The 22,499-nt window shown below is 40.7% G+C and overlaps 1 protein-coding gene across 2 annotated transcripts in view; it reads right to left on the bottom strand.

Annotated features, from left to right (window-relative positions):
• Positions 1 to 19,784, bottom strand: part of LOC120524230 (SCAN domain-containing protein 3-like) — a 47,917-nt gene extending 28,133 nt beyond the window's left edge. For both annotated transcript variants that reach the window (XR_005632783.1, XM_039746090.1), the window contains exon 1: positions 19,286 to 19,784. Coding sequence is in view for 1 of the 2 variants with exons in the window: in XM_039746090.1 (XP_039602024.1) it covers positions 19,286 to 19,479 (194 nt within the window). In the remaining variant the exon portion in view is untranslated. The remainder of the gene's footprint in view (positions 1 to 19,285) is intronic.
• Between the last annotated feature and the right edge of the window lie 2,715 nt (positions 19,785 to 22,499).

Genomic DNA, 22,499 nt, shown 5'->3' with positions numbered 1-22,499 from the left:
GTTGACGAGCAATAAGGAAAATTTTTCACTTAAAACCACACAAAACAAAAACAGCAAAAAAACACTACGAGGAAAGTTCGAAGAAAGAACATTTTTTTACAGTGTTTCTGTTTGGGGATCGTTGTGCAAATGTCCACAACTGAGCTGTGACCGCAGAACTAACTGCTCTGTGGATGATTCATTCAAGCATTTCAATGTCACTTTGTTGTAATGAAAGTATCTGCTGCTGAATGTACTTCATAGTAACGAGATTTCTGTGGACTCGTGTCATATGGGGAAACTGTCAGAAACATAAAAATACTTTGTTGTAATACTCTCTCACCGCGGTCTCTCTCCTCTTTCTGCACCGCTGCAAAGTCCCGCCCACCTAGCATTCTGAAAAGTGTCCTCAGTAAAGGGGGCAGCCTTTTTGCTGTAGCTCTTCACTGAGTGAGTCTCCATTGCTGGCAGTTCTCTCGCGGCCCGGTAGTGTACCGCGGACCACAGCCTAGCATTTCAGTTGCAACTTCGTGGCTGCAACTATACTAGCAGATGACGTTTCCGGTACCATAATGCCATGGGAAAATGTGCTTTTGTCAGAAAGCAGAAGTAAGAAAAGTCAATAAGTAATGCCGAAGATGCAGAATGATTCAATCACAAACGATAGTAATCATTTTGTCATTAGTTTAGTGCTAACTAGGATCTGTCATGCGGGCCGCATGCAGCCCGGGGACCACGTATTTGACATGCCTGACCAATAGTGTATTGTATTCCTCTTCAGAAGAAAAGCTTATCTATCTATCTATCTATCTCTATCTATCTATCTATCTATCTATCTATCTATCTATCTATCTATCTATCTATCTATCTATCTATCTATCTATCTATCTATCTATCTATCTCTTCCTGGAGTAACATTACCTTCACAACTTCTTGTATGGGGTTAAAGCATCTTTTTCATTACTGTTAAGGTGTTTTCCTCTCTTTCATGTATGAGTATAGTCTCCAAATTCGAAGTAACTGGCATTCAATCCTCCTTTGCCAAGATGCTGATGTCTCTAACACTCTCTCTCTCTGTTGCTCTCTGTACACTCTAACATCCATGACAAATGTCCTGTCAATTTACCTCTATTGCTACAACTGAACGTGAGATACTTGTTTTAAGGCTGGGAATGAAAACTCACGCAAGTAGCTGCAATCTTTCTACTCGTTCTTCACTGACCCTGCTGTCAGAAATATACTACCCTTCATCGTACACAGAGCTATAGCTTTTCTTTTCACTGTTGGTGGTATATTGCACATTTCCTTAAAAAGGTATACACCATTGAATTAGTTTATATTTCTTTACTTTAGCAAGCAACTTCCATGCTTAATTTAGCATATTGCCCTCTTTCCCCTTCTAGGAGTGAAGCTACAGCTGCTGTTTCTGCTATGCCATGCTTGCTTGTTTACTGGATCCTGGATGGAAACATCTCCGTGGCGTGTTCACATTTTCCCTGCACCGTAACAGCACATCTAAATGTTAACTTGTCTTTTGGCAAAATTTGCCTCACCCCTTAGGTCACTGATACTGGGTTAATCTTTTCCAGGGTGGAGTAGCAGCTATCCATTTTCTTCATAAAGTATCCAGGTTAAACAGCTGGATTTTAAAGCTCTAATACTTTTCACAGCTATACATCCAGTGCAGTATCATCATAATCTGATATCTACATCCATAAGCTCACTACATCCATAGCTGTTTCATATCCTTGTAAACTATTTATGTGTCATGCACCTTAAGTAACAAATCTAGGTAGAGTGTCATTTTTCCTATGACTATGTGCTAGGAAAAACATGACTAACCTCTATACAATGCCCTCCATAATGGTTGGGGCAAACAAACATTTTTCTTTGATTTACCCCTCTGCCCCACAGTTTAAAATTACAAATAAAACAATTCTGATGTGATGAAAGTGCACATTGCAGACTTTCATTTAAGGGTATTTACATGCATTTTGGCCACAGCATTTAGAAATGACAACACATTTTCTACAGGGTCTCACGGGTGTTTTTGATTACTCAGGTGTGTTTCATTGCTTCATTAGTGCAGACATAAGATACCTAGGCTTGCTTCTACCCTTTAGAATTTGTAGTTGCCATCGTTCAAAATGTGGTCAAAAGCTGTGCCAATGAAAGTCAAAGAAGCCATTATGTGGCTGAAAAACAAGACTAAGGTAAAGCTCAAAATGCCTGTCTGACTTATCAGAAAAAGTCTTTAGTAGGCAGATGTGTATATGTCAGAGACTGCTATCTACAGAAGACTTCCTGAATAGAAATACAGAGGCCAAATGGCAAGATGCAAACTACAGGTTAGTCACAAAAACAGGATGGCCAGATTACAAATTGCAAAAAAGTACTTAAAAGAGCCCGCAGAATTCTGGAAAAAGGTCTTGTGGACAGATGAAACAAATTTTAACCTATATCAGAGTGATGGCAAGAGCAAATTGTGGAGACGAAAGGAACTGGCCAACATCCAAAGCATACCACCTCATCTGTTAAACATGGCTTTGGGATTGTTATGGCTTGGGCATGTATGGCTTTCCACAAGTATTGGCAGCAGGACAATTAATTCTGAGGTGTACAGAAACAACTTATCTACTCCAGTTCCAGTAAATCCCTGAAAATTGGGTGGCACTATTGAATAACCAAGCCAGTCACCCCATTTAAATCCAATTGAGCATGCCTATCATATGCTGAAAAGAAAACCTAAGGGGACAAGCCCCATAACAAACAGCAGATGAAGATGACTGCATTAGAGACTTCTCAGAGAATAACCAGAGAAGATTCTCAGAATCTGGTGATGTCTATGAATCACATACGTCAAGTGATCATTGCATGCAAGTGATATGCAACAAAGTACTAAATATGACAGTTTAATATATCGACCATTGCTGTGTCCCAAACATTTTGGTGCCCAGAAATGGGGGAACCATGTGAAAAAAGAGTTGCAAATACCCTTAAGTGAAAGTCTGCAATGTTAACTTCAATTATGTCTTAATTGTTTGATTTGTATTCTTAAACTGTGGAGCAGAGGGATAAAGCAAAGAAAAATGTGTCTGGTGGAGGGCACCGTATTACCTGTAACTCTCTATCCCATACCAGGCTGCTACTACATAGTAGAAAATGTCAAAGAGAATGGGTGGCAGGCCAAAGATTCCAGTAGATTTCAGTAGAGATGCTTTAGGTTTTCTGTGCCCTACCACTGTTCTGCTATCACTGTTCTGACACCAACTGAAATATACTAGAGGAGTGATGCTGTTTGATATACTCTGAGATATTATGTAGCATCCTCTCATCTGATAGTATATGATGGACCTGAAATCTGCACGCTCCCTATCCCATGGGAACACAGACACGCTGCTCAGGGAAAGTGAAATGCCAGCAGGCCATGTGAAGTTGTAAACAGAAGACAGACAGGAAGCTTTATGGAGCATTGGATTTTGGAATGCTCCATACCCAGCAATCAACCCAGAACTATATTAAAAAGGTAGCATCCTAGTAAATGGATCTTACATCCTTGTTACACTACACAGAAGAAGTACATTGCATGTAGGAGGTTATTTTGGTTATGTTATGGTAATACTTTATTTAAAATCATGAATATTCATAACAAAACAGAATTAACTCATTTGGCCTACAGCCAGTATTGGGCTAGTTCATCCAGACCTAAAGTGATCTTACCAGGCAGCAACACTGCAGAACACTAACACTACCCACATTTAGCAGAAATGCTACATAGTGTATGATCAACGTGACCTTCAGATAGTCCATTTTCTAAATAATGTACCAACCTAATTTGTTTGACTGAAAGAACATTTGAAATCACCATCAACTCCTCTAATTTTTTTTTTTTTGATGTCAGTGTAGAAAAATGAGATTGTAGTGGAAAACATTTTGCATAATTCTCTGATATTTGGCTTCCATGGAAAAACTGTTTATATGTTAGACTGTATTAACTTTTCCTTTATATAAAAATTCATATTAAATGATGACATTAGAAATTCAAATTTTTAGACTTTATTCACCAACTATACTTTTAAAACATCATTTCAATTTTTAGTTTAAGAATACTAATCCTGTAAATTATTTTCTACAGCTGATACTCACAGAAATGTATCTCAAACTGTTTGGCTCTGAAGAGCTTCAAAGTTAATAACCACCAACAGTGGCTGATTGACTGTTGTTTCTCGAATAAAGTATGCATGATATTCATTGCATGACACACTTATGCTAGAATTAATTTCAGCATCTGCTGCATTAATATGGATGACAGATTAAGGCTTTTATATCTGCTCAAGCACCTTATAGATACTTAAACTAGCCTATATTTCTGATATGCACATTATGGAACGAGAAGTTGTCTAATGGATGATTTCCAGCCAACCATTAGTTTCTAAACAGCACTTGATGTGCTTTTAGCTGTGATCTTTGAGTTTTCAACAGTTACAATTGATAGTAGCTGTCTCTCTTTTCTGTCTAATCCATGTTAAAAGCGTGCACTATAAATGCTGTGTAACTGCCACTTTAGTTGGGTATTTTTTATTACCATTAAAAGTAAACAGAACTACCTGCTCAGTTTTGCTCAGTATTGCTCCAAAACCTAGTAATTAACATTTCACCAAGAATATTGATGTGTTCCAATAACACATAAGAAAAGATCTAATCAAGTTATTTTGATCAAAAATTCCCAAAGTATAAGCCCTGTTAACAGGCTCCAAACAAACTAAGTAGAGCTTTTAAAATATCAGTAGCATTTATTTAAGTAATTACAATAATGAACTTGTTGTCACGCATTTGTGCCCTGCTGACGTAAGCAGTACCACTGCTGAAGAAAGGGGGCCCTCATGCGGTCTCTTCTTTTTCACCCGCAGTCCTGAGAAGACATCCAATGAAAGCAGTTGTCCTCGTTCACGTAGCCAGATAGCTCCAGAAAGTAGTGTCTCAGTTTGGACACAAGACCTGACCTGAACAGAGCTCCTGCATAATTCCTGGGAAAGTGAATTTGTTGGGCTACTGCAGCTGTCCTTCCCATTGTGTTGCAGTGCACGCTTTCTGTTAGTTTATTGAAGAGTTCTCCCAGTTGGTGCTCCAGTACTCAAAAGTGACTCTCCTGATCTGTCAAACCGGTCACATTATACAAATGCTTTTCAGGTTACAGGACATGTCCTATTCAGAGATCACCTGACTTTTTGATGTAGTGCAGACATTTAAATGGCTTATAAGTCCAAGCTTCTTAACCACCACTGCTCTGGTGGCTCTTTGATGGCTAGATAGGCTCTTCTGACAGAGCTCGTTAACTTATTTTTAGATGAAAAGATTTAGATCTTCAACTTTATTGATTAATGTAGCCCTTTGGCTAAACATCAGACAGTTTAATTTCTTACACATCCTTTTTTAAAATGCTGTGACTGAAACTAATCCCAGGGTTTTCTTTGTGGTCTCTCCATGCACTATCTTTAAAAGTTAACACTATATAACTGTGGATAAAGAGTAAAACATTATGTTTTGAAAATTTGTTGCCTTTCCGCACTTCCAGAATTAAAATAAGATATAAGCTGCAACAAACCCTAAAATGTTTCAGTGTATTCCACAGCTAAATCATGTTTTATTGTTTTTGTACACAGAATGCATTGCCTAGCATTCTGTACAAAAAATGTAATTTTCTCTGTGTCAGCCCAGGTTTTCAATGTTTCCACTGTAAGTCTTTCAGAAATAAAATCTGCTTTGGGGCTTCTTACACCTGTCCCAAAGTATATGTCAAAAGCAGACTGACAATTATGGCTGGAGTTGTATTAATCAAGCTATTTTCTGTGAGTTGAAATCCACTATTTACAAAAACAAATCCATACATTTATGTTGTGATAACAAGCTGCAGTCATTTTTTGATAATCTAATAATACTATAAGGGTATTTGGGAATGGACACTTATATGCATACAAGAAAAATGTTGTACAGTATATTCATACATATGATTTGTTATTATGATTATTTTTATTACTATCAATACCACTAGTACTAGTATTTGGAGTAGTAAACAAGAAATTACTTAATGATTAAAGTCATTTTAAAGAATGTCTAGATGGATTTGATTCTGTAAACAGGTGTCCTGGTCACAAATTTGAATGCAGGCAGGTAAAAGTAGTATCAGACAAGGCACAAGGTCCTAGTAAGGTATACACAGGCAATGGTCACACATCTTTCTGTTCCATTGTAACTAGTACACTACTATGGGGCAATAATTGATCTCTGGGATTGGGGGCTTCAGTAAGGATACATACAAGAAGGCCACAGTAGAAGAAGAAAGAGTAAATCTGAGATGGACACATGCAGAGTATTCTTGGGATTCTAAGACTGGCGGCTCAGCCATTGACTTTACTAATTCTTTTTTAACAGGGAAGTATGAGGGGGAATCAAGCTAAAGTTAGAAAATGGGATTTATCAGAGGATAGAACAAACCTTAACAAAACCGATAATGCCATTTCTCAATGTAGTCTCCACCCTTCTCAATGCACTTGCGCCACCTGCCTGGAAGTGCCTAGATTCCAGCAGAATAAAAGGTTATGTCTTGTCCTCACAAACATTTATGCATCGCTTTCTTCATGTCGTCATCTGTCTTGAATCGACGACCACCCAGATGTTTTTTTTAGCTGTTCAAAAAGCTGGAAATGACACTGTGCCAAATCTAGCAAAAAAGGAGGATGTGGCAGTACCTCAAACTTTGGTTTCTCCAGACAAGCCTTGGTGTTCTTAGCATTGCATGGGTGGGCATGTCTTAAGACAGCAGTCCCCTCCACTTGGATCGAATAGTAGGCTTCACATTGGTCTCCAGCAAGTCGCAGTAACTTGGCACAAGTGACTGTAGTACCCCTCGGCATGTAGTGTTTGACAATAACTCAGGTGTACGAGTGGTTGCAAGGATAAGACAAAACCTTTAATTCTGCTGGAATCAAGGTACTTCCAGGCAGGTGGCGCAAGTACATTGAGAAGGGTCGAGACTACAGTGAGAAATGACATTATCAGTTTTGTTAAGGTTCATTCCATTTTGTAATAAATCCCATTTTCTAACTTTAGCTTGACTTCCCCTTGTAAAAACTGGATATGCCAGTTGGTTCTACCTTCCAGATGGCACATGGCTAAATCAGAGAGCAGGAACATGTTGTCACTCAGAGAGTACAGGAATGTGCTTTGCTGATTTAAAGACATGACTTTCTACCGAAGGAATTCTCTCTTGTTATCATTATAGCAAAGTACAATTCACCTCAATCTAATGCTAAGCTAGCGTTGGCACAGCTGCAGTTGGCTCTCAGTAAATAACAGGGCACTCATTGAGATGTTGCCTGCACTTTAACCAGACAGATCTTCGAACTGTGCTCCAGAAGTTTTACCAACATGTAACCTGCCCCACCTGAGGATCAAACACCCTGGATAAATTATATACAAATGTAAGAGACTCCTACAAAGCCCCACTTACTGAACCCCTTGGACACTGACCATTTTTCGTTATTTTTGATCCTCATATATCTGCAGAAACAAAGCTGTCACACAGATAGTGAGACTATGGCCTGAGCAAGCCATATCACAACTCCAGGACTGCTTTGAATGCACTTAGAGGGATCTATTTGCTCAGCAGGCTGTACGGGGCAAAGAGATAAACCTGAAGGAATACTCATCCATAGATAATGTCACTATGGAGAAGAAGATAAATTTTCCAAACATGAAACCATAGATGAACAAAGAGGTGAAACACCTTTTAAAAGCACGTAAGCAGACATTTAATTCTGGGGAGCTCAGAACCTATAGAGTTGCTAGGTGAAACCTGAAAAAAGGTATAAAAAAGGGCAAAGATATCTACAGGAAACGTGTGGAACATTATTTTTATAGTTTGGATACCAGGAGCATGTGGAAAAGCATTAGAGCTATTACTGACCACAAAGGCAGCCCTGTCTCTCCCCACCATTGGAGGTTTTAGACGGGGGCCAACAGGGGCCAGTGCCCCTGTAGAACTGGCCCTGGCCACTATTATGGCCCCTGATCTGAAGAGATAAAATTTTAATCAATTACTTATGGTAAATTTGGTCTGGAACCACCACAGGTCCCCACAGTGATGTTGCATTAGCCAATGATCTCAACACATTATTTGCCAGCTTTGAATTGAGCAGCCCTAGTCCACCAAGAAAGATTATAGCCACAGAGCATGCCAAGTTTCCCACCTCCAGACTGAGCGTGTATGACATACGACGCACACTGCAGAGGGCCAGTCCACGTAAAGCTGCTGGACTGGGATGGGTGCTTAAAAACTGTGATGAGCAGCTTGCTGAGGTATTTACAGTTTGGATGCCTTAATTCAGTCATTAGTGTGCCGTTGCCGAAGAAAACCAACATCAGTAAAGTGAATGACTATCATCCAATTGCTCTGACACTGATAAAAATGAAGTACTTTGAAAGACTGGTTCTCTTTTGCATTAAAGCCAACATCCTCACCTCTGTGGAATCATATTTATTTGCTTACAGAGCAAATAGACCTACAAATGATGCCATCGCTCTAGCTCTAAACACAACCCTGACTCATCTAAAAGGACAGGGCACATATGTGAGGATGCTATTTGTAGATTATAGCTGTACTTTCAATACTGTTGTCCCCTCCCAGCTCATCCATAAACTGCACCAGTTGGGCTTCAGCGTACCAGTATGTAATTGGGTTCTCTGCTTCCTGACGGAGCACCATCAAGTGGTACAGCTGGGCCCACATTTCTCCTCCACCATAACACTGAATAACTGTTTACTGAGCCCCATTCTCTAGACCCTCTTCACTCACGATTGTATACCTGCATATACCATCAATACCACAGTACAATTTGTAGATGACTTAACAGTGATTGGATTAATTTCCACTAATGACAAATCAGCCTACTGAGCAGAGGTGAAAAGTCTGGTGAGATGGTACTCAGTGAGCAACCTATCCCTCAACACAGGGAAGACCAAGGAGCTCATCATCGATTTCAGAAGATCACAGGATGAGCATGATGCTCCTATTTTCATCAATGGGTAAAGGGTGGAGTGTGTATCAAGCATTAGGTTCCCGGGGATATACAGTATATCACCAGGGACCTTTCATGGACAGCTAACACCACAGCACTGTCGAAGAAGGCACAGCAATGGCTGTTTTTCTTAAGAATGTTGAAAAAATCTGGCCTCCCTTGACAGGTGCTGCTGACCTACTACTGCTGAACCACTGAGAGTATTTTAACCCATCATGTTTCTGTGTGGTATCTCAGCTGCACAGCTGCTGATCAGAAAGCTCTCAAATGGGTTGTATCAAGAGTGCAGAGAATTGTCAGGGTGCAGCTTCCAGTCCTGGAGGACATCTTTAGCACACACTGCCTCAGGAAAGCCACCAGCATCTGCATGGATTCCATTTACCCATGCCATACTCTATTTGAACCTCTCCTATCTGGAAAATGCTACAGAGCCTTTAATGCAATCAAGGCTCAGAGACATTTTCATTCCAAGAGCTATAAACACACTCAATCAGTCCAATAAGTGCTCCTGGTAGAGCACTTTGTACTATATGTATATGTACATTGTACCTATATTTTCAAATTGTATGTTCATATTGTTCTATTGTGCTGCTTTTTGTCATTTTATGGGAAGATTATTCTTTTTTGTGTACTGTGTACAATAACAATACAGGAATTCAATTCATGTCCAATGCTTGGGTGCAGGACCATCATAAACCACTAGGTAGAGCTTCAGCTTGAGCATATTGAGTGTAGAGTCAGAAGGACAAGTAGGGTCAACCACTCAACTGGTAGAAAGAAGAGAGGCCAAAGTTTGAAGGGATGTACAGAAAATCAAAAAAACAATGAGAGTTTCATTATGTTAGCATGACATTGGGTAAGTCAGTATATTAGACAGTCATAGAACAAATGCTGGACAGGAAGCCTGAAGTGGTAATAGTTTGATTGTAGAGATTCAAGGCTGGTGCTGAGACGAGTGGCTATGAAAAGCCATTAAGGCATTCCTTGTGTGATTTTTGGCCATACAAAAAGCATGGCTGCTCTTGTTAATTGTTCCCCTATTCTTTTATGTGTTATTTATCATCATGCATTGGGAATGCATCTTATTTCACAAACTTACACTACGGTAAATGCCAGTGGCTAGACATGAACCTGTGATGTCTGGATTACAACAGCCTTCAGAAGCAGTCTGTTTAAGTTTTTAGCTAAAAGAGAACTCCTAGCTTTGACTACTCAAATATTACCTCTGAACAATACCTGTACAAGTGAAGTGGTTAACAGTGACATCAGCTGAGCCCCCTCTCTCTCTCTCTCTCTCTCATTAAGCCCCCAACTTACCACATATGTCACCACCACCACAGATCACTGTGTTTACTCCTGCCTGTATGGTTTATTTTTCTGGTGATAAGCATATATTTTTATACTACTTTAGTTACCCAAGTCTTATTCTGGGTTCAGGGACTACTCAAAAACATCATTCCATAATGTTCATCTCTACATTTTAAGAATTAGAACCATATTAATATTTTCTGCTACAAATCTTTGTATAGCTTTCCCTATGTAATTATTTTTTAACCATTTCTTTGTTCATTTTTAGGGAATAATGGTATATTTTCTTAATAAACTTGAATTATATTTTAAAGCTCTTCTGATACAGATTCTCACCAAAACATTGAAAGAAAAAAGGTTGATTAGCTAAATAAAATGTATAAGAATAATGCTAATGGAATATAGTGTCTCCAGTAATTAGCTTAATTCATATGGTACGGCTCCAGTTTGGAATTAAAGCTTTGTAGGATCATTTTTCTTTACTCCAATCAATTTATTTCTTGTGAATCTATATTTATATAGAATTTTAAATTATACAAAGATTTTTTTTTCTTCTTCACTTGGTGTTAGCCTAGTGGATTGGTTCTTCTTCATTTTACATAGTTTTCATGTACTTTGCTTTGATTCCTCATGTTATACCATCTGTATCTATTTATTTTAATGTGTTCCCTTGAGATAGCCAGCAACTTCAAAGAAGGTATAACAGAGAATGAATAACATTAAATAAAAAACATGTCAGAAACAGTATTGTTTGGAGCCAAAAACTGAAAGAAAAATCTAGGCAAACTGATGAAAATATTATATTTCTTTCAAATACTAATAACATTAAATCTAGTAATTAGAGGGTTCCCTCTAACAATTCATCAAAAAAGGGTTTTGTAAATATTTTATATATTGTATATGGCACGGTGGCGCAGTGGTAGCACTGCTGCCTCGCAGTTAGGAGACCAGGGTTCACTTCCCGGGTCCTCCCTGTGTGGAGTTTGCATGTTCTCTCTGTGTCTGTGTGGGTTTGCTCCAATTTCCTTCCACAGTCCAATGACATGCTGGTTAGGTGGATTGGCGATTCTAAATTGGCTGTGGATGTGTTTGTGTGTGTCATGCGGTGAGTTGGCACCCTGCTTGGGATTGGTTCCTGCCTTGTGCCCTGTGTTGGCTGGGATTGGCTCCAGCAGACCCCAATGACCCTGTGTTCGGATTCAGTGGGTTGGAAAATGGAGTGATGGTATATAGCACCTCTCCAATGCTTATTTTGCATGTATATTTTCTGGTGGACTCAATTTTGCTGGAATCTATGGCATATCAGTATAGGCCCCAATCCCTTGTGAAAGAACGAGTCTCAACACTCTTAAAAAAGGTTTGGAGGAGCCACCCGTATATTGTTCCTAGCTGCAAAAGGATTAAATTCAACACAGCGATGTTGCTTGTTTGAGTTCCCACACTGAGCTGATTTAGTTAGTCAATATGGAGGATTTTATATTCTGTAACCCGGAAGTGGTGTCAGCCTGGGTGCCGGAACAGGAAGTGACGTCAGATCAGGCAGGTTTTCCCGTATTTGATCTCCAGAAATAGGTTTACAGCACCCCGCCACCCCCTGGCCTGGCAGGTAATCACCTCCACTTTGTCCATTCAGCTCACTCCTAGTCGCACGTGTGTGACACAGCCCCCCCAAAGCCCAGACCCATTGGGTCAGGCTTACCTGCTCGTGAGGTCGTGGCACCGGGAAAGGGCATCAGCATTGGCCTGAAGCAGACCTCGATAATAAACGACTGAAAACTTTTAAGGATGTAGGTCCAAAAACCACCTCATGACTCGTGGATTCAAATCCCTGTATAACGCCATCCACTGCAACGGTGCATGGTCAGTTACCAGGGTGAATTCCTGACCTAGGAGGTAGTACCTCAGCTGCGTAATTGCCCATTTAATCGCCAAAGCCTCCCGCTCCACTGCTGCATACCTGGTCTCTCGGTCCAACAGTTTCCGACATAATGGGGTGTTCCACTCCATCGATACTTTGGCTCAGCACAGCACCAAGACCTATGTCCCAAGCATCCGTCTGGAGAATGAAAGGCAAAGTAAAATCAGTAGGAGCTGACGTGAGGGCCTGCTTAAGGTCACTAAATGCAGCGTGTGTATTATCATCCCAAACCACGTGGTTAGGTTTCCCCTTCTTTGTCAGGTTTGTCAAGGGCGTTGCTCTCTCGGAAAACCGGGGTACAAACCGGCGATAGTAACCCCCTAAGCCGAGAAATGCTTGTACCTGCCGCTTGGTTATCAGACGGGGCCAGTTCACTATGGCATCTATTTTGGAGCATTGTGGTTTGACCATACCCCGGCCCACTAGGTAACCTAAATATTTGGCTTTGACCAATCCAAAATAGCATTTCTTTGGAGACCGGCATTCGCTAGTGTCCATAATACAGCATCAAGCTGCAGTAGATGTTCCTTCCAGGTGCTGGAATAGATGACAACGTCATCCAGATAGGCAGCACTGTACGAATGATGGGGTGGGAGCACTTTGTCCACCAGACATTGGAAGGTAGCAGGTGCCCCATGTAATCCTAATGGAAGTACACGATACTGTCATTGTCTACTAGGAGTGCTAAACACAGTTTTTTCCTTTGCGGAGTCTGTTAAGGGAACCTGCCAGTACCCCTCTGTCATATCAAGAGTAGTCAAAAATTTGGCATGTCCTAGCCGCTCAAGGAGGTCATCCACTCATGGCATCGGATAGGCGTCGAATTGGGAGACTTGGTTAAGCTGACGGAAGTCATTGAAAAACCTCCAACTTCCGTCTGGCTTTTTGACCAACATGATGGGACTGGACCAGGGACTAAAACTTTCCTCTATCACACCTAGATCCAGCATTCATTTGATCTCCAACTCCACTTCTGCCTTTTTTGCTTCAGGAATCCGATATGGGCGTTCTCTGACTATAACCCTTGTTTCGTCACTATGTCATGCACAACCAGGGAGGTTCGTCCAGGATTTTCGCTCACTACCTCTGGGACAGACAGGATAACTGCTTCGAGCTCCTGTCCTTGTTGGCGAGTCAAATCATTACCAAAGTTAAGGTGTAATTTATGAGTGAAGAGTGAGCAGGGCTGTACGGAGGAGGGATTGGGATCCCTTTCCTTCCACAGTTTCAGCAAATTGACATGATAAATCCACTCTTTAGGTCGACGATTAGGTGGAATAATTAAATAACTGACCAGACCCTTCCTCTCCTTAACTTCACATGGGCCTTGCCAATGTGCCAATAATTTGGAGTGTGAGGTAGGAACCAATACCATGACACGATCCCCCGGGTGGAACTCCCGAAGAGATGTGCCACGGTTATAACAACGAGCCCTGGCTGCTTGAGCCATCTCCATGTGAGGATGTAGGATAGGTCTAATTTTTGCAAATCTATCACGTAATTGCGCGACATATTCAAGTATATTTACAAAGGGAAGGACCTCCTCTTCCCATCCAACAAACCCCGGGGTTGTCGTCCATGCAATAATTCAAAGGGTGAGAACCCCGTGGAGGCTTGTGGGACTTCCCGGTATGCAAAAAGGATGAGGGGGAGGAGCTGATCCTAGTTCCTTCTGTCCTCATTGACTACTTTGCATAGCATCTGCTTGAGAGTTTGATTAAACCTTTCGACTAGACCGTCTGTTTGAGGATGATATGCAGAGGTCTTTAAATATTTTATTTTCAGTAACTTAGCTGTCTCCCTGAACGTCTCTGAGGTAAATGGAGTCCCTTGATCCGTCAGGATTTCTTTAGGGATTCCGACTTGCGCAAATCCTCCTACCAATTCCTGTGCGATATGTTTGGAAGTGGCTGAGCGTAATGGAACAGCTTCAGGATATCGGGTGGCATAATCCACCAGGACCATTATATATTTATGTCCTCTGGCTGAAGGCTGTAGGGGTCCCCCAGATCAACACAGATACGTTCAAAAGGGACATCAATTGGGGGTAAAGGGATTAGAGGAGCACGGTCCCTTCAAGGAATCTGCCGCAATTGACAGTCTGGACTGGACAGGACCTCCTCATTAATCCCTGGCCTAAAAAATCGGAGCTTGATTCACTCTAAAGTTTTCTCGGGACCCAGATGGGCTCCCAGGAGGTGGGTATAAGCTAGTTCACAGACTTGTCACCAGTAAGTCTGTGGAACTAAGAGCAGTGACCTTACCTGCCCTTCATGATCTGCCACCCGAAATAAAAGGTCATTATTTAATACAATGTGGGGACCTTGTGGCATGGGATGTGTTGTACGCTGGCCATCTACTAAGACAACTGCATTTTTCGCAAATTTAAGGGAGTCATCAATCCATTGCTCCCTTTTAAATGAAGCCAGTGTCTGCCTAAACTGAAATTGCAGACGACTGAGGGGATCAGACTCGACCGTAAGGGGCGTGGTTTCAGACCGGGCCAGCGCAGCGCTTGGAGATGACATATCGCTCTGCGACGGTCCAGCTGTTTCCACGTCATTCTCTAAGGCAGCATTCTGTTCCCCTACCAGCTGTGTACATTTTGTGGAGGTAGCTGAGGATGCAGAATCAGCGTCCATAGCAAGACCTAGTGTTTTTGTAGGGATAGCGAGTGTTTTGCCGCAGTTTTTATCAGACCAATCTCTACCCAGTATCAAGGGAAATGGAGGATTGTCGTGCACCGCCACTGTTATTTTTTTCAAAATGCCATTTTGGCAGATGTAGCAGCGGGCGGACTCATACGATCTGACGTCCCCATGAATACAGGTTAGACGGGTCTTTATTTTTAACCTTTGTCGCGTCAACACTAAATGGCGAGCAACAATGGTAATGTTACTGCCAGAGTCAAACAAAGATGATACTTTAAAGCCATTGACCAGTGCTTCTCCCATATGAGAAAAGGCCAGAGGATTAGCAGGAGCCCTCTGCCCCTCGTTCTGCGTCTCTCCGCAGACCCTCGTGTCACCTCGCAAAGCCCTCCGTCGTGCATCGGAGATTTCCAAAACATGTTCCGCAATGTAAGAGAAAGACTCTAACTTAGTGGCACAACTCCATCTGGGTTCACAGGGATTCCATTCTGGTCCTTCCAAGTAGGTTTCCTCCCTCAATGTGTTAATGATCCCCAGGAGGGTGATCATGTTATTATATGAATGTCCCCAGGTCACCTGGGCGAGTTTAGTGGGTAACCTATTTATTATTATTGCACAGGCCAGCTTTTCTGCAATGTTTCAAGCATTTTTATTATATGGCCGTAGCCAACACCCAACTTTTTTTTATAGTGTCATGGCCTGTCCTCAGACATATTCTTCTGGGATATACTCCCAATTCATTATCTCCCTCACCTGCCGACTCAGGGCACTCCCACCTTTCGCAAAGAAATTTTTCTTTGTGGGTTTCTTTGGGTCAGTCCCCATCTTCGGGAGCCTATAATAGGTCTCCATTGTGTTCCTTTCAGAACCTGGTCCTCATCTGTAGGTCTTCTGCCTAAGCTCCCAGGTTCTCTTTAAGGAGAACTGGGTCGGAACATACACCGTCAGACCCCAGCTCAGCAACATAAGAACAGTACTGTCCTACCTGATAGGTCTTTACAGTTTCACTTTGCAAACCCTCTGAGTTTGTTTTCAAATCCCATCTATCCATCTTCTTCCACTTATCCGAGGACGGGTCGCGGGGGCAGCAGCTTGAGCAGAGAGGCCCAGACTTCCCTCTCCCCGGCCACTTCTTCTAGCTCTTCCGGTAGAATCCCAAGGCATTCCCAGGCCAGCCGGGAGACATGGTCCCTCCAGTGTGTCCTGGGTCTTCCCCTGGGCCTCCTCCCGGTTGGACATGCCCGGAACACCTCACCAGGGAGGTGTCCAGGAGGCATCCTAATCAGATGCCCGAGCCACCTCATCTGACTCCTCTCAATGCGGAGGAGCAGTGGCTCTACTCTGAGCCCCTCCTGTATGACTGAGCTTCTCACCCTATCTTTAAGGAAAAAACCCAGACACCCTGCGGCGGAATCTCATTTCAGCTTCTTGTATTCACAATCTCGTTTATTTCAGTCACTACCCATAGCTCATGACCATAGGTGAGGGTAGGAACGTAGATTGACTGGTAAATTGAGAGCTTTGCCTTTCGGCTCAGCTCCTTTTTCACCACGACAGACCGATGTAGAGCCCGCATCACTGCAGATGCCACACCGATCCGCCTATCAATCTCACACTTAGCAGAGTCCTGGAGGGTGCATGGAAGTTTGCCCAACCAGTCTACATGTTTTCAAATCCCATTTTTCACATTGTGAGATATTTTAATTTGCTCTTTTAAAAACACAGAAAATAAAATACAATAAATAACATAGCATGTGAAGCATTTTTGTTTTTATTTTATTAAATTCACCACAAGTTTATTTCTAGGTGATGTCCCATCCTGTGATATTGTGACCAGATTTTTGCAGTTGGGCTTTGGTTCCCACAGCTCTTAACCACTTTAAGCAAGTATAAAAGATAACGGTCTCCATTTTTTTAAGAAAAAACATCTGACTAAAACTATGATGGCTTCTGTTCATGCCGGAAAATGAAAATGTGTTGCATGCTGGTCAGAGGTACAAGTTGGAATTTTACTGGTTTACTCTCTGCTGAGGACCATATGTCTTCCTCTTCTACTATTACTAGTGCTACAGAATTGTATAACTGTTTTAAATAGGCCAAATGAAATATTCCAGTATACATGCCCATAAGTAAGTAGTTCTGCTTTGTTTAGAGGCCTTTGAAATTTTATAGCATTGTATTTTGTTCAATCATGTGGCTTCCATGTTAATTGTATTATCAAGCAGATGTTGTTAATCCAATTATATGAAGAAAGAATTTGCTATGAATGTGAAATGCATTCTTTTTGATTTTGTGTGTTATGCCTTACTGTTGCAAAAGCATATAATCTCAAAAAATGTTACTGCTTTTGTTGAGAGTCAGTAAAAATAGCAAGCAACCTAGAATCAGTGAAGAGATTCTTTTTTTCCTTTTAGGAAATGCCACAAAAGTAAGGATTCAAAGTGGAAATTGTCTCTCACACATATTGAAATACGCCAAAGAAAGCCAAGTTTATTTTAGATATACACAAATACCACCTTTTTGCACTTTCATTCTAGTCTTTCAGTCAGCAAGGAATGAATGATAACACTCTAAATGTCACTCTTCCAAAATAAGAAAGTAAATACAATATTTATAATAATAATAATTTTTTATTTATGTAGCACACTTTACAATTAAAATAACAAGAGAATAGAAATTACATACAAAAAAAATGAATAATACTCATTGAAGAGATGTGTTTTTAACAGGATTTTGAAATGAATAATAGATTCTTCCTTACAAAGTCTGAGATGAAGAGCATTCCAAATTTTAGGGGTTTTCACACTCTTTTTGAAAAATCTATTAATAAAATTAACAGTTAAAGTATCCTTCTTACTGGTTTTAATATTTAGAATACAAACACTGAAAATTACACTCGTATACACTAATGCTTGGTTTTCAAAGTAACTGGCTAAATGCTAAAGTGAAAATTTAAACAATATATAAAAAGCATTAAAATGAGAAATTAGGTAATTCAGCATAAAACTGAAATTTACAAGATCACTCAAATACACAATGGATCACAGAGAACCAATGAAAAGGCCTGTAAGCGTTCTGAGGTGCACTCAAAATATAAACCAGCCAATAGTGACAGGAATTGATTGCCATTAAGTAGATGAAGACAACAGCTGAATCAGCACCAGTGTTCTTGGTACACCACCATTATTTTAAACACATTAATAGAAAGGTGGTTTTGGGGTAGGATCAGAATACTGTGAAGCAACAGAATTCATCCATTCATCCATTATCCAACCAGCTATATCCTAACTACAGGGCCATGGGGCCTGCTATGCCAATCCTAGCCAACACAGGGCACAAGGCAGGAAACAGTCCCGCTGCTAGGGGGGGACAAACGGGTCTCTGGTCCGGGGCCGTAACGGAAGAGGGCCCCTTCGCGCTTGATTTTTTTTTATGCTGATGTTGTGCGCATAGATATATATTCGGACAATTATTCAAGTTACATGTAATAGAAAAGTTAAATCATTTAGCTTACAACAATACAAGTGAGTGTTTTAATAGCCGCAAGCTCCACGCAAGTAGATATCGTGCTCGTGTTGTGTGAAGCACGCTTGTCAAAGGGGGCCGGCAGTGGCACGCTTCTCAAAGACAAAGGAGAGCCGACGCCGACGTCCTTAAGCTTGACGTTGAGTAGTATATTTGTTGTACAGGGTACGTTGATAATGGATTGACTTCGCTGCTGTAATTGAATACTTCCATTTCACACACACAGGCGCTGTTCTGTCTCAGACAACAGCGATATTGTTGTGCACTATCGTGGATGTTAACGTGTATGGTGTAGCAGAAGTCCGTCTCTGTAGTTTGATAATTCATTTGCTTGGTTGTTTATTGTTGTTTTTAAAGCAGTCACGATTGTGCGTTGGTTTTGTGTGTATCACTAAAGATTCTGGATCACCCGGATTTTTTGAAAACTTTGAAGTTTGATACAGCAAGTTACCATACTGATTGTACACCATGTAGATAACCCTAACCGTTAGTATATATTAAAATGTTCAGATGTTACTTCTATTCATTGCATTGGTATAATTGTACCGTTAGATTAGATAATACATTAGATCAGGCATGCGCAACCTTTCCGCTATTGACGGCCGCACTACAGACTTTTTACTTTAATAACGGCCGCACTACAGACTTTTACTTTAATAACGGCCGCCAGTAAGTCCAAGTAAACTTAATAATGTTTTATGATTTATGTAAAAATTTACAGATTACACATTAAAACAGAGTATGATATATCTGACAATATTCAATTTACTGGTCTACATATGTAAAAAAATGTCTACGAAACGTCATATAGGACAAAAAACCGGTACCTGTTTTTCAGATATTTCATTCTGGAAAACGCTGCTTCGCACAAATAAGTGCTTCCGAAAAGAACGAGAATGTTCCTGGCCAGTTCTCGTTGTTGTGGGTATTCTACTGCTGATTTCCACGTATCCAGCAGGTCGCTTTCTTCCGTAAACTTTTTCACAAGCTGCTCATTGTTCTTCAACTCTACTAGCTCCATTTGTAGATGTAACGGTGCACTCTCTGTCTCCACCAGATGAGGAGAAGCAACGAGTCTTATTGTTGCTGAAATCTTTTCGAAATCTTGAAAACGGTTAGCGAATTCCTGCAACAGCCCGTCTAAAGTGCCCGAAAAACGGACGGTAGGAATTTGGTCAGGCTTTACTTCTTTGCTGTCAATCAGAGCCGTCACTGGAGTCCAGAGACCCTACACCTGCACGGCCGCCATTACGTACACTTTTATATACACGTCCACGGCCGCCAAAGTCCTTGCCCACGGCCGCATGCGGCCGTACGGCCGCAGGTTGCGCACAGCTGCATTAGATAATACATAGGCCTATCTCATTAATGTATTGTTACAATTCCGCTACAAGCTTCCGTTAGCACTGGCTTTCCTTCTCGCAGTCATCAAAGCTTAACTCATCAAGTATGATATTCATAAATGCAGCATTGTCACTGTCGGATAAACTACATTTCGATCATTTTGTATACGTATTTGAAGGTTTTGGCATGTAGGGACCCGGGGGAAGGCAGAGGGGCCCACACGTACCCAGTTGTCTGGGGCCAAAATATTTATTGCGGCGGGCCTGCAGGAAACAAACCCCGGGCAGGACGCAGGGTGCGCACACACACACACACCAAGCACACACTAGAGACAATTTAGAATCGCCAATGCACCTAACCTGCATGTCTTTTGACTGTGGGAGGAAACCAGAGCACCCGGAGGAAACCCACACAGACACGGGGAGAACATGCAAACTCCATACAGGGAGGATCCGGGAAGCAAACCTGGGTCTCTTAACTGCGAGGCAGCTGCACTAACCACTGCGCCACCGTGCCGCCCGCAACAGAATCTAGAGGACAAATCCAAAATTCCATGGAGCAGCAATGCAGAAATGGAATGTTATTTGAATCCAATGCTCTAGGTTAAAATCACATTCCTGGTCTTTATTTCTTTGGAGTTTGCATGTTCTCCCTGTGTCTCCCTGGTTTTTTCTCCAGGTCTTTTCTTTTTCTCCGACATCCTAAAGATGTGTAGGCTAGGTCAATGGGCATGTTCCAAATTAGCACTGTGTGACCATCCATTATGATGGAATGGTACCCTTTATAGGGCTATTTCCTGGCATGAGCCAAGTGCTCCTGGAATAGCCTGGCCCTGAATTAGATTAAGCACAATTTTATGTTTAGATTGTATGGATTGCATTTAATGATATTGATTTATTTGTGTAATACACTAAGTTATTCAACATTTATGGCTGTTATTCTAATTAAATAGTACATAAGATATTTTTTATGCTGAAAGGAAGGAAATAAAAGGTGGTGGTTACAAAGACTGAAAACATGAATTTAATCACACCCTTCTTCTTTCTATAATCCCAGCTAACATGTGGTTACTCAGGAGCTAAAACAATGTGCCACAATCTAGTGCCAAATTCCTATTATTTGTACTCAAGGACACTGGTAGAAATCTGCAATTGTGCATTCAAAATGCTTATCAGGAAACACACGAGTTATGGAACTCTCAGACAAACTACCATGTCATTTGTTGTCTCTAAACTGGCCTAGCATGAATGAATGAGGGGATGTGCATGAGCGTCACCAGTCCCTGATCTGTGACTGTGCTTCTTCAATTCAGGTGGATTAAATGGTTTCAATGAATGGAAGGATGGAAAATGTATCTATTAAAAAGTCAACTGTATTGTAGTTAGAGCAAACTTATGGGGAGTTACTGTAAGCAGTAAATGCTGATTTAATATGCTGTTCTTGTAATAGCCAGGATTTTCTGAAGTTGTATATATTGTTTATATTACCAAACTTAACAATTTTACATTTTAAAAACTTTAAAAAGTTTTAATGTTTCTGTGAAAATCAATAAAAGGAAATGTAATGAAAGCTTGCAGTTAATGCTCTGTCAAGTCACCCTTTATGATCTACCTGAAAGTTAAAAGGGCATTAGGGCAGAACACAAAAGTGAACCTTTAATGATAGTGTTATTAGTAAAAGCTGTACTGGCTGTTAATGAATTTTGGGTGTAGAAATTACCGTAGAATCCACAGTAATAGTAAAAATTAATAATGCTGTTACATTTCACATGTTCACAATACTTAACAATATACAGTAATATTTTTAATATCAGAATTTCCGTTACGCATAGTTCTCCATCATTTAATGTCAATTTTTACCAAAATTGAACCTGTACAATTTCTGAAGATTCCACATGGATGTTTCTGAGGTGTTAGAGTCAAATTGCAGTAGAAAATAATGCAATTTGCCTCCGTAAATTCAGCTACAATATGAAACATGCTACTTATTTTTCTGCCAGTTCACCTTTTTATTGTAGACATTCCTGCCTTGTCCATTTGAACCATGTAGGAGGAATGGGTAAGGTACTGACCTGCACTATACATTGATTTCACCTTTCTTAAGATTTCATTTCACACATCACAATGCATGGAAATCCTTTCAGACAAACATAAACCATAACAAAATTATCTTTCCAACAGAAAGAAGAAAACCAGAAAAATACAGAGCAATAATAAAAACCCACATATTATTAAACAAGAGCACAAAATTTTCACTTATCTGTTGTATGTGTACATCTGTTATTTGAAATATTAACACAGACTTTGAGGTCTGGGAAAAGTCATCCAGACACATGGAGAATATCGTGTTGTTGATGGAGTTGTGACAAAAAAAGGTAAAGGTTGTTATGAAGCTGAAATAAATGGAGAAATGATGGGAGATATAATGTTCCTGCTTTGTAGCTTTCATCAAGCAGTAGGTGCTGTATCACTTGAACCAAATGATTATTGAGAGGATTCTTTAGGCATCATGGGTACACCGAATAAAAATGTCCAAAAAAAAAATAACAAAAAATGTATGTTAAAATATGGGAGAAGAAAACAGCAGTAAATCTGAGTAGATCTTTTAAGAAAGTTTTACAAATACAGCTCACATTCATTTGAATTAAAACAATTACTTTCATTGATTTTACATTCATTAATGTTACTCCTGTTCTTG

This window comes from Polypterus senegalus, chromosome 2, assembly GCF_016835505.1.
Source record: "Polypterus senegalus isolate Bchr_013 chromosome 2, ASM1683550v1, whole genome shotgun sequence".
In the NCBI taxonomy this organism is placed as follows: Eukaryota; Metazoa; Chordata; class Cladistia; order Polypteriformes; family Polypteridae; genus Polypterus; species Polypterus senegalus.
The sequence above is the reverse complement of the archived record's forward strand: the minus strand, read 5'-3'. Positions and strand labels throughout refer to the sequence as shown.